This window comes from Anolis carolinensis, chromosome 1 (genome assembly GCF_035594765.1).
Source record: "Anolis carolinensis isolate JA03-04 chromosome 1, rAnoCar3.1.pri, whole genome shotgun sequence".
Lineage (NCBI taxonomy): Eukaryota > Metazoa > Chordata > Lepidosauria > Squamata > Dactyloidae > Anolis > Anolis carolinensis.
In genome coordinates, this window is record NC_085841.1 from 260,531,148 (window position 1) to 260,543,241 (window position 12,094).

A 12,094-nucleotide genomic window follows, 5' to 3' on the forward strand; every position below is an offset into this window, starting at 1 on the left:
TGCCACTCCCACATTCCTCAGCATTTATTGTGCTGGCTAGGATTGAAGGAAATTGCACGACAGCAACATATCAATCCTGAATACATTCCAAGTTCTATTATTACCCTTCTTTCCTAAATGAGACTCGTTGCTGGGGTTAATGGGTGTGGGAGTCCAGTATCATCAACATCAGATATAGAAGTCATAGTGTATTTTGTAGCTTTATTTTTGAAGCACCCTTTTTAGTTCAAGGTTCTAATGAATCTAGAGATGAAGGTATGAATTTAATGTTTAATATCCTGGCACACTTTGTGGCATCTCCAAGCACAGGATCTTACCTTCTGGGCTGGGAGAGACCCTTCTCTGTTGAGACCTGTTTCCTGTCTGAGGTGGCAACACTTCTCTAGACCAATCACTGGTGTAACATTTTAAATTGGCTGCTCTTTCAAAACTTCAGCATGGGCATTCTGGACACTAAAGGTGATTTAGAAACTGCAACTGGACCAGAGTTTGAAAAAAAACCCAATTATTTTGTTATTTTGGAGCATGTATGTGTATTTGCCTTAAAGTCACCTGTCAACTTATGAAAACCCTATTAATTTTAGAGGAGGGTTTGCCAGTTCCTTCCCTTGAAATACAGCTGATAACAGATGGTATTCACTGGCGATTTTCCATCCAAGTACTAACAAGAGCTGACTCTGCTTAACTTCCAGGATCACAGAGGATCTGATGCCTTAGGATATTTAGGCACAAAATATGTGAGCCAACACTAATTATGCTGGGTGGGTGATTGTGAGAGGTCAACTCAGAAAGTAACTTTTTCAAGATGGACCAGACACTGAACAAATATTTTGATCTATATTTGGAAAGGCAACATTGAATATCCTTCCTGAGTGTGCTAACTTTATCTGGCTCTTGTCAACTTTCAGCTGGCTGTTATAGTTCATAACTAATCATGTTCAACTTTGTGTCTATCCATGACTTACTCTAGGTGGAAGCTCCTCCAATGGCCAATATAGCACTCTGCAATTCAGCTCCAGATCCCAAACAAATGGCACAGACCACAAGAGCTCTGTAAGTATACAAAAACAAAAGCAAAACCTAGCTACCTGTCTCATCTTTCGGACAATCACTACTACCATTTTTCATTTCACAGTCTAAAAGATAGATTGACCTGCACTCAGATAATGTGGCATGGTCTGAGTGCTGTTGTTGTTTTTATTTGTTGTATTATTTCAATCCCGTCTGTAGAAAGATAATTCAGATGTTACTCTCAGTTCAATTTGTTGTTTAGGAGCATTGTTGTCAGTCTCTTAGGAAAGACGTTCGAAACACCTCAATGATCTTTCGATGGATGATTTTCCAAAAGTATATTTCACAACTGAGAGTGTTTCTGCTGTTGTTGTTGCTAGTAGTAATATTTTATTTTTTATCCTCCTTGTTTTCCCAAGGGTAACATCTTAATTAATGGTTCCAGTAAAATAGGACACCCTGTTTGAACACAGTGATGGTGTCAGAGTGAGTCATCCCCCTTTTAAACATTTAATTCAGAGTAATGTAGATTGGGAGACTGTGGCCACCTGGCAGATTATTGTAGATGGGACCCATTAGTGACTAAGAAAAGACCAGTGTGACTCCAGTTTATTAGGCATCTGGTGTCAACTGGATGAAAGTGGCATTTGCATGACAAATAACATGAAGTTTATTTGATGATAGAACTAATTGCTGTTTGCAAGTAGATATAGGTGCACTCTCCCTTCTCTTTTGTCTCCCACAGCTGTACCAGTCAATGCCAAAGACAGGTTACAATACCATGAAGACTACCAGCTGGTCCTCCCGCTCAGCAGTGGATCTCAGGCCTAACAAGAGGATGGCCACTGTCAGCAATGGTGTTGGGCCAAAGGGCCCAATTTATAACACAAATTACACCCTGTCTCAAGCTACCAATTCAATGACTCGCCCTAGATCTTTCCATGAGCGGAACTACCGGCCTCGACAGAACTATGACACCATGTCCCTGCATTCATTGCGCTTGGTGGATGGGCCAGGCAGCCCTGGTGGCATGGATGACCACTACAGCATCATGTCAGAGCAGGTGGACCCACTTGCCCAGGCCACCCTCTACAAAAACAGAAGAGGAGGAGGAGGTTTCAGCAGATCGTATACTTTTGAAAGGCAGATGAGTGCTGGTTCCAATGTTGTCCCAAAAGGACCAGTTGACTGGATGGATGGTGTGGAGGCTCCCCAGAACAGGACCGTCATCCGTGCACCAGCCATGCGCACGTTGCAACGCTTCCAGAGCAACAACCGCTCCCGCTTCAGCACCGGTTCCTTTAGCGGCCTCCAGGGCTCTCAAGGGGTAGTTGGAAACTCCTACACAGGAATGGTGGAACGTACTTCCCGGGCCCCTTCTGTGCGCAGCTTGGCTGAATCCAACCACCATTTGCAAGATCTGAGAGCTATTGACATGTACGATGGTCACAATACACTGATGACCCAACAGTCCTTCTCTAGTGGGTGAGTGGGCTGGAATGAATTTGGGGGATTATCACGGGAGCAGTTTGTTCCCAAATGTGGAACAGAGGCATAAAGAAAGAAGTGATAGAATCATAGAGTTGGAAGATATCACGTGAGCCATCCAGTCCAACCCCCTGCCATGCAGGAAAAGACAATCAGAGTACATCTGACAGATGGCCATTTAGCCTCTGTTTAAAAGCCTCCAAAGAAGGAGCTTCCACCACATTCTGAGGCAGTGAGTTCCACTGTTGAGCAGCTCTTACAGTCAGAAAGTTCTTCCTAATGTTCCTAATCAATCAGCTTGATGTAGCTTTCTTTTCCCCCACCATTATTACTGTTTTTGTTCTTGTTCAGATTATTTATACCTTGTATTTCTACCCAGAACTAGGACTTAAGGCCTTTAATGTCATTTAAGGCAGAATTTCCCAAACTTGTTATTGAACTACAGCTCCCATCACTAATCTTTTGATGCTAATGTGAGCAGCAGTCCAGCAACATTTGGGAGTCTAAAGATAGGAAAAGCTGGTTAGGAATATGGAGCTTCTATTATTGTTTTGTATTGTTTTTAGCATGGCTACTCATGGCTGCTTTTCTGCAGATATTTATTATGATTCTATGTAATTTGGAAAATTGAAAATGTCTGATTTCTTCTCTAATTTGATTGTGGTTTTCAGGTTTGATGACATTGATCTTCCATCTGCAGTGAAGTACTTGATGGCCAGTGACCCCAACCTGCAGGTCCTTGGAGCTGCCTATATTCAGCACAAGTGCTATAGTGATAATGATGCCAAGAAACAGGTGAGGCCAAAGGGGATGATTACCTGTTCTTACTTGTCAGAAATATTTTCTGCCTAGGATCTGAGCTATTCAGGGTTGGTTCCACATTTATTGAAAATGTCTCCTTTAAGAGACTTTAGCTTTGATCAGTTGTGACAGTATCAAAACTTGGAAAGGGTAGTTTTGGGATTACAACGTCCCGAATCAGGGACCTGGAATGCAAAAAGTAGCTTTCCAACCTCTGGAAAGTTGTCTCTCAAACTCTGTGTGTGTTGAATTTGTGTTGGGAGAAGTCATTTGAACTGATAAAAGAGCAGGTTGCTTTAGGCGAGATGAAATAATGTGAGTGCTACACAGTGATCCTTTCTGGTCTTTTGCATATAATAGGCTCGTAGCCTCCAAGCCATACCCAAACTAGTGAAACTCTTCAACAACTCCAACCAAGAGGTGCAGCGCCATGCCACTGGGGCCATGCGCAACCTCATCTATGACAATGCTGAGAACAAACTGGCACTGGTGGAGGAGAATGGCATATTTGAGCTGATGCGCACTTTACGTGAACAGGATGATGAACTGCGCAAGAATGTTACAGGTGAGAGTACATTTGCATAGGGCATGTTGTGAAGCAGAGAACTTATGGGTAGCTACTAGCTCTGTCCTTCAAAATTGGGAATAGATAGAGGCAACAAGGATAAATAGTGGGATTAAGAGGTCATTATTTGATTTTAAAGCTATCTGATTCAGAAGACTGGTTGGTTTCTCCACCATGTGTCAGCCACTGGCACCGTATTTGTGCACATTGACTAAAATTATTTCTTTCTTTCCTGGAAACATGCTGTAGACCAGCAGCCAATGTTCGCAGACCAGCACTGTTCTAACCAATATGCAAATAAACTTTTGTTCCTCTTCCCTTAAGGCTCTGGTATTGAACATACGAGCTTCCAAATGACTGTTCTATCCATAGCTGATGGGACTTTCAGTCCAGCAGTACTTAAAGGGCCACACATATTCCCAAACGAAATGTTACAGTTAATCAGTACTTCCCATGATACCTGTAACAGGAATGCTGCCAGAAATAACCCCACCATTGGGAAGTCATCATTTTAATTACAGGTGCCCCTTAGATCCAGCCAATTGCATATGATTCAGCAATTGCTTTCTGGAGAGGGGAACATAATACAGTCACCCTGATTCATGTAGATAGTAGTAAAAGGTTACAATCAACAGGGAGTCAGCATCATTTGGGGAAACCGTTTTTATTACTATGTCCTGGCAAATAAACTACATATATTGGCTTGTATCCAGTATCTAAAACATTCAGAATTACTAGTGCACACAACTAGCACTAACAAGATTGAATGACTGAGAAACTGTGGAAACATTTCCTGTATTTTGTATATTTACTTCCCTTCAGCCAGATCGCAAATGACTCAATTGGAAGTAAATGGGAGTTCCACTGTCAGTGAGGTAATGAATCTGCTCAGGGTTGTATCCTGAACTTTGAAGGAGCTCCTCAAGATGCAAAAGCTGTTTTGGAGAGACAGTACAGCACCTTGAATTAAGTTCATAACAACACCCAAAATTGATCCACTTTTGCTTTAACATCAGAGTCATTGGATTCCACACTTCCAACCAACATTAAAAGCCATATTGTATGATGATGACTCAAATTAATACTAAAGAATCTAGCACACAAAACCAAATGTTCATGTAATTCGAAGATACTAACTGCAGTGGGGAAATATTTTAACAGCCAGGGAACCATGAATCAAGGGAAAACTTTCAGCCCCCCTTCCTCTTCACCATCATCACAACTTATAAAGTCAACATGTTTCCTTCATTGGCTGCAGAACAGTTAGAGCCAAACAACAACGGATGGGGAAAGCATTGCTTGGAAAAGTTATTCTGGAATGCAGCTCTCAGACTTTGTCCAGCCAGGATGACCATAAAGCAGTGGTTTCCAACCTTTTTTTTTTTACCAGGGACCACTTTGACCAGGGACCACTCTCCAACATGAATAATTGCCATATGTAAGCCACCTTGAGTCCCCTTCGGAATAGAGAAAGGTGGGGTATAAATAGGGTAAATAAATAAAAAAATAAATTAGTACCAAAATCAGTTTGTGGTCAACTTTAGATTTGGTTTGGTTATTTGTGGTGGTGATTCAGAAAATTGCATTGGATAGACCACATTAGCTCTAGTTTCTGATACAGAACATATGCCATCCAGTAGTCGCCATCCGCTCGCCCACAGAAAACCGTATTTAATAATCTAGAGCTGATGTGGTCTGTCCAATGCAATTTTCTGAATCCACACTCCAAATAATCCCAGAAACAGGCCTAAAAATGAAGGCACCAAGGCACCCCCCACCTCCAGACGTCACATGGAATGGCTTCGCTCAGGGGAAGGGAGGAGGAGGAGGAGAAGCAGTAAGGAGGATTGTTGTTGCACTTTTTGTGGGTAGTCAGCCTCTCCTCTCCCAACATCCCCGTTGTCACAGCACTATAAGAGGGTTTTGCGAGACCAATTGCTCTCGATGCAACAGAATAATAACTGTAAGGCCGCAGACCATATTTTAGTTCTTGGGGACCACTGGTGGTCCATGGACCACAGGCTGGGAACCACTGCCATAGAGGGAATTTCAGGGTTATGACTGAGCCATTCAACTGTTAGTCAAACACTGCTTTCTCCTATTTTTTTGCTATTGGTGAGTCGTCAGAAAGGGAGGGGATTGTGTTATGTGAATGATGCCTGCCAGCTTTGTTCATATAAAAAAAAAATCCGTAGGAGTGATCATCTGAAGTATTGTAGGAGTGATAATTCTGAATAGATTATGGAGGTGCATGAGAATGAGTAAAAACTGCATTCAGAAAAGTGATGGGGTTTTTCTGATTGCTGAACAGGCTGATAGCATAGCTGACGTGAATGACTCCCCAGTGTTGGGAATCTGCCCTTCACACAAGAAGCCAAATTAAACATGGTGTACGTTGTTAAACTGCAAATGTAGGGGCCTTTTCAGTCTGCCATTGTTTTAATATACCACCTCCTCCCCCTCAACTTCTATTTTCCTCACTAAGGGAGTTTGCAATATGCACATAAATTGTATTTGCACAACTAATGTTGCATATTGTTTGTTCTACAAACCATGTTTCCTGAACCTTTATACTGTTTCCCTAGTACACTAGAAACAGCCTCCCTCAGAGGTTTCATCTCTGCTTCCCCCTCCTTCTATTCTTGATCGCCTTTAAAAAAAAAACCAAAAATATTCCTTTTCCAATATTTCTCCACCCACAATTCTCAATCCACAAATAATTTCAAGCTGCAGTGACTTGTGAATGGAAGAAATCAATGGAATACAAGCAATCCCCCAAAGCTCCTGGCTTCCTTGAAAGCGATCCCAATGAAAATGGAACGCTGGCTTGCTCGCAAAAAGCACTTGGATAGAAACCAGCAACCTTTGATAAAGAAACGCACAATAGAAGGCAGATTTTGGAGAGGAATACAGGCGGAGAAAAGGGACACCAAATCAGTGTGTGTTGAGCACAGAGATAAATTTAGAAGGTGGGAAGGAACAAGGGGTGGAGAAGGTGCCCTGGTTAGCTTGTGAATGTCATTGCATTCAGAGAGCTGGGGCACACTGAATAATGCGATCCAGCAAACAGGAGAGATTACATGAGCTTCTGTTGCAAAAGGGCCTTTCTAATCCTGCCCAGCAGGCTCTGATTGTCTAATCTAATACCAGGGCTAATGGGAAAGTTGGGCCCACAAGCTATGATGCAATGAGCTTTAACGCTTATTATAAGCATGATGGAGTCTGTGAAAGTGGTTTTAGCAGAATACAATTGGAGGATGGTGACTATAATCCCCAGATATCACAGCCTAGGGCACACCTTATTCTGTGCTCAAGATAAGCCATAGGCCTTTTGACGGTATGTGTGGAGGGGAAGGGAGGACACAGGCCAGCTGCCTCCTTGCCTGTTTGCAGCTGGCTGTAGGCACCCAGGCGGAGGGGGTGGGGATGCCTTTCTTTTCTCTCTATAAATCAACCACATTCCCACTAATGCATCCTTCTAAAGTAGATTAATAGAATCACAGAGTTAGAAGAAACCACAAGGACCATCCAATCCAACCCTCTGCTATGAAGAAACACACAATCCAAGCATTCTTGACAGATGACCGTCCAGCCTCTGCTTAAAAATCTCCAGAAAAGGAGACTCCACCACACTTCGAAGCAACATATTCTATTGTTGAACAACTGTTACTGTCAGGGAGTTCCACCTAATGTTTAGGTGGAATCTCGTTTCCTGCAATTTGTATCCAGATTCTAGCCCAGCCAATTCTGTGCCACTCTGTTTGTCACAAACCAACTCTCTCTCCCTGTCTCATGCACTCACATCCACCCACTTTTGGGGAATATCCTGTTTCTGAGCACATGGTTCCTTTAGCTTCTGTCAGCCCATCCAGTCCTTTTCATACTAGACACTGTCTTCGACTCCCACTTTCTAGAAACCTTTCCCTACTATGACTTATTGCTCCTAAACAACCCTTAATAGGTGATGTATACTGATTCTCCCCCATTCCCATGTGAATATTGGTTATTGGAACCCCAACCAAAACCCTTAGGAAATGAATCTTGAATTCCTGCTCTGTGTCTGCTAAACCAGAGCTTCTTAATCCTTTCCACTCTGGACCTCTTTTGGCCTGATAAATTTTTAAATGTCCCCAGGAATAAGAGTATATAAAATAAGTTTAAGAACCACACATTTAATGATAATAAATCAGCATTTTCAAGGCTTGTTAAACAAGTACAGGTGAAGCACCTTCTGTAGAGTCCACTGCAAACACTACACAACAGGTTCATGTAAATATCTAAAGCAAACACTAGGTGATGTTCAGAAAACATTTAGGTTAGAGGTAAAGGTAAAGGCTTTCCCCTGACATTAAGTCCAGTGGTGTCTGACTCTGGGGGTTGGTGCTCATCTCCATTACTAAGCCGAAGAGCCAGCATTGTCCATAGACACCTCCCAGGTCATGTGGCCAGCATGACTGCATGGAGCACCTTTACCTTCCTGCCAGTGTGGTACCTAGTGATCTACTCGCATTTGCATGTTTTCGAACTGCTAAGTTGGCAGAAGCTGGGGCTAACAGCAGGTGCTCATTCCACTCCCTGGATTCGAACCTGCGACCTTTCAGTCCACAAGTTCAGCAGCTCAGCGCTTTAACACACTGCGCCACCGGGGGCTCCCTCAGAAAACATTCACTGTTGCTAAATTTTTCCGGATCCCAACATGGAGCTAAAGGGACCTATTTGGGGGTCAGGATTCAGTTTTAGAAGCAGTGCTATATGAACCATGAGAACCCGTACTCTCATTTCCTTTAATTTCTGAATATCTCCAGCTTGGGACAGAACTCCCCGTAGGTAAATGTCATTGCCAAGTATTGCTTGTTGTATTGTTCTTTTTCTCAAAATAACCAGGCAGTTTGCTTTTTGACATTTAATACCAAATGTGGGAGTGGAAGTTTTGCTGCTCTTTTGAAAAATGTATCCAAAGTACTTATTGATCCAGACTTCTCAAAGGATGAAATATAATTTAAGTTTCAAAACAAAAACATCTACAGCACTAGTATTTGACTCAATGAAGTGGAAAGAGGCTCGTATTCATCAACCGTAATATTTGGATTTACTTGTTTATTTATTTATTATGGGCTATAGCTCTTGGCAGTGCCATCTGTGGCTGATGCCTGGTTCCTCCCAGCAATCTCTGCAATAATAGAAATCCTATACTCTTACTCCCAGTTCATAAGTAGAACGCAACTAGCTAGCACATTTAGCATATATTTAGAAGAGATCTTTCCTCCTTCAACTGATGAAAAATTGATGTTTGTCATAGTATGCATTTGCCCCCAACTGTGTATCTTGTATTTAGAGAACATTGTTTTGTGATTGCCTGTTGCAAGGTAATCACATCCTTGCTTTGTGCGCTTGTTGAAGCATGTTTCTATGAGTCCTGCAGTTATGAAAGGGAAAACATGCTAACCATGGTGTGCATACATTCCCCTTAACATCTAGTTTGATCCCAAGTTTATTTGGTGCTTACTGCGATCACTGTAGTGCTGTTGTGATCAGGGAACTGAGTGGTCACCTAGTACCCAGTCCATTAGTGGGGAAAGCCTTTGTGTAATTGCAAAGGAGTGGCTAATGGCCGGCAAGGAGTCAGCATTGGTACTGCTGAAGACCACAAAATATGGTGGAAACAGTAAAGAGTGTTACTGTTTAGTATTAAAGGGCCTTCTGTGAGCAGGCTATTCATATTTCCCCCCCACCGCCAACCCCCTACCCAAGTCTAAGAATTTGTCCCTTTTGTATTTAAGAATGATCCCTGTAAATCAGGGGTGGGAACGTTGCAACTTTCCAGACACTATTAAGATGTAGGTTGTAGCAACTCTTAGTTGGCATAGCCACTTTTGAGGACTGCTATGAACAACACTGTGGGGAGTGGGGAATGACTTCCAGCAAGAAAAAAATAGAGAACAAGTTGATTTGATCAAAGCTAACTGAGCCTAAAAGTCTGACATTATTGTCCTGTCAGCCTTGTGGTGGAAGGTCTCCTGCTGAAGGCGCTGCTGCTAGGAGGGGTTAGATGAGTTCTTGGAAGACAAGAAGTTGACACATGGCAGAGCCTGCAGGGTTATCTTGCTCCAACACGTACATGTGAGTCAGCTGCTCCATTATTTGCAGTAAAACATCCCAGTAATGCTGAGTGTTTTACAGGGCTTGGATTCATACAGGTTTCTACATGGTGCTTTGACACATTGAATGTTGGTCTGCTTCTTTTCTTGGTGTTAGAAATAGACATTTCTCAGGGAGTGGCATGGTCTCTCCTAATTACTCAGGCTGTAGGCAACTTGTTTGGTGGGTTAACAGAGAGAGCAGACCTCTGCTGTATCTTGAGCTCACATTAATGGGGTATTATGTAGAATACATTTTAATAAATTGATGCCAATATTCTTGTTTTTCAACTAGCTGGAACTTTGCACGTTAACCAATCCTGTGAAACCAGAGAGTGCTGTAGATCCAGAGCCTGAACATGTTACCTTTCTGAACCACAGTTCCCAGAATTCCATAGCAACGAGGGTCACTGGCCCTATCAGCTAGAAGATTCCTGGAACTATAGTGTCAAAAAAGTAACTTTTCCAAGGAAATGTAGTTTTAACAACCAGAGAGTTTGACTTCATCTCTGCCCAGGTCAAAGCTGATACCTGCCTTCTGAATAATGTGTATTATCCTGGGTTTATGGCTGGGTTTTCAGCACTGATACTTGTGCAGTTCTCAATTTAATTTGACTGTGCATCTGTAAAATTTTCCAACAGGCTATTTGCATTTTCAGTGCTTTGCCATTTTATCTGTTTAGAGATGGCTAATTGCTTATCAGGTGTTTCAAAGAGGATTTTGAAAGTAGTTGATTGATATTTGCTTTGTTCCATCGATTTTCCAATTCATTTCAGCTGCACTTTAAATAGTATTGTGTAGGAGGCTGTGTGCTTGCTAGCACAATGCTTGAGGGATAGCTGTATGAAGATGTGAACAGTCTGCATGTAGATTGCTAAATCAATGGAAGCAGGGAGCTTGGTGACTTGACAGGCCAGTGGCATCACTATAGAGATGCAGGAGATGTGGAGTGCACCAAGTGACACATAAGAGGGGAGACACCAAAATGACTGCCACTGCAACAACTTCCAGAATCCCAAACCTGTGTGAGACACATGCTGCCACCCCCATAGACTGCCTCCTCCACACTCTGAACACGCTAGAAGGGAAGGTACAGTGCAGGGATTGTGGCATGGGATTCATGGGAGTGACGTCATGTTACTCCACTGGGGTGACACCAACCCAAGTGATACCACTGTGACAGGCAGTTCCAGAAAAACCAGCAGTTTGCAGTTTTTTGGTTTCAGAATTTCGGAGCAGAATATACTGTATAATTCTGGGAAGACCGAATGTGTTGATTACAGGCCCTGATCAGTCATGGGTTTCACTTAAGTGATCTGTGCTAAGTTATGTTGTGTCTCCCCAAGGATGTGGGGAAGCCTGTATGACAAGTTTCGATCTTTCCATATGGTGAATGTTCATGTGATTGCTCCTTCCAAATGTGACTTGATCCGAGATGTGGCAGGCCAAGCCATGTTGGGACATTAATAATACTGATCTCCACAGCAAGGATGAGGAACCTATAAACCACCTGCTCTTTTAGGTTCCCGTCATTCCAAATTGTTGCTTATGCTGGCCATAGTTGTTGGGAAATGCGATCCAACTACTCAGTACAATAGAATTCACTACTCAGCAAGGTGAAGGGCCACATGCTTCTCTGCTGTTTTGCTTGCACAGGGATTTCATTTCATGTCTAAATATTGCAAGGAATTGTGTGTTAGTTGCCTGACTTTAAAATTGAAGCATAAGCTATCCACTTCACAGGTGTAGATCAGGGATAAATGAGATAAGGATAATTCACCACACCTAGGGGATAAAAAATTGAAGATGCTGACCGTTCCATAATGAGGGAGTCCTTTCCCCTCTTGCAGGGTACACAGCTGAAATTAAATTGTCATCCTTCCTCCCTTTCTCGTTGCCTGCAGGTATCCTCTGGAATCTCTCTTCCAGCGATAACCTCAAGGACCGCCTGGCCCGTGACACCCTGGAACAGCTGACTGACCTGGTCTTGACCCCTCTGTCTGGCTCAGGCAGTGCTGCTGTTATCCAGCAAAATGCCTCCGAAGCAGAAATTTTCTACAATGCCACTGGATTTCTCAGGTAGTCTCCCAG

General features: G+C 42.8%; 1 protein-coding gene across 2 annotated transcripts in view; it reads left to right on the top strand.

Annotated features, from left to right (window-relative positions):
- Positions 1-12,094, top strand: part of pkp3 (plakophilin 3) — an 82,426-nt gene that overhangs the window by 55,219 nt on the left and 15,113 nt on the right. For both annotated transcript variants that reach the window (XM_016993682.2, XM_062967520.1), the window contains 5 exons: positions 971-1,053; positions 1,757-2,496; positions 3,171-3,294; positions 3,661-3,865; positions 11,908-12,082. In XM_016993682.2, coding sequence (XP_016849171.2) covers positions 971-1,053; positions 1,757-2,496; positions 3,171-3,294; positions 3,661-3,865; positions 11,908-12,082 — 1,327 coding nt within the window. The remainder of the gene's footprint in view (positions 1-970; positions 1,054-1,756; positions 2,497-3,170; positions 3,295-3,660; positions 3,866-11,907; positions 12,083-12,094) is intronic.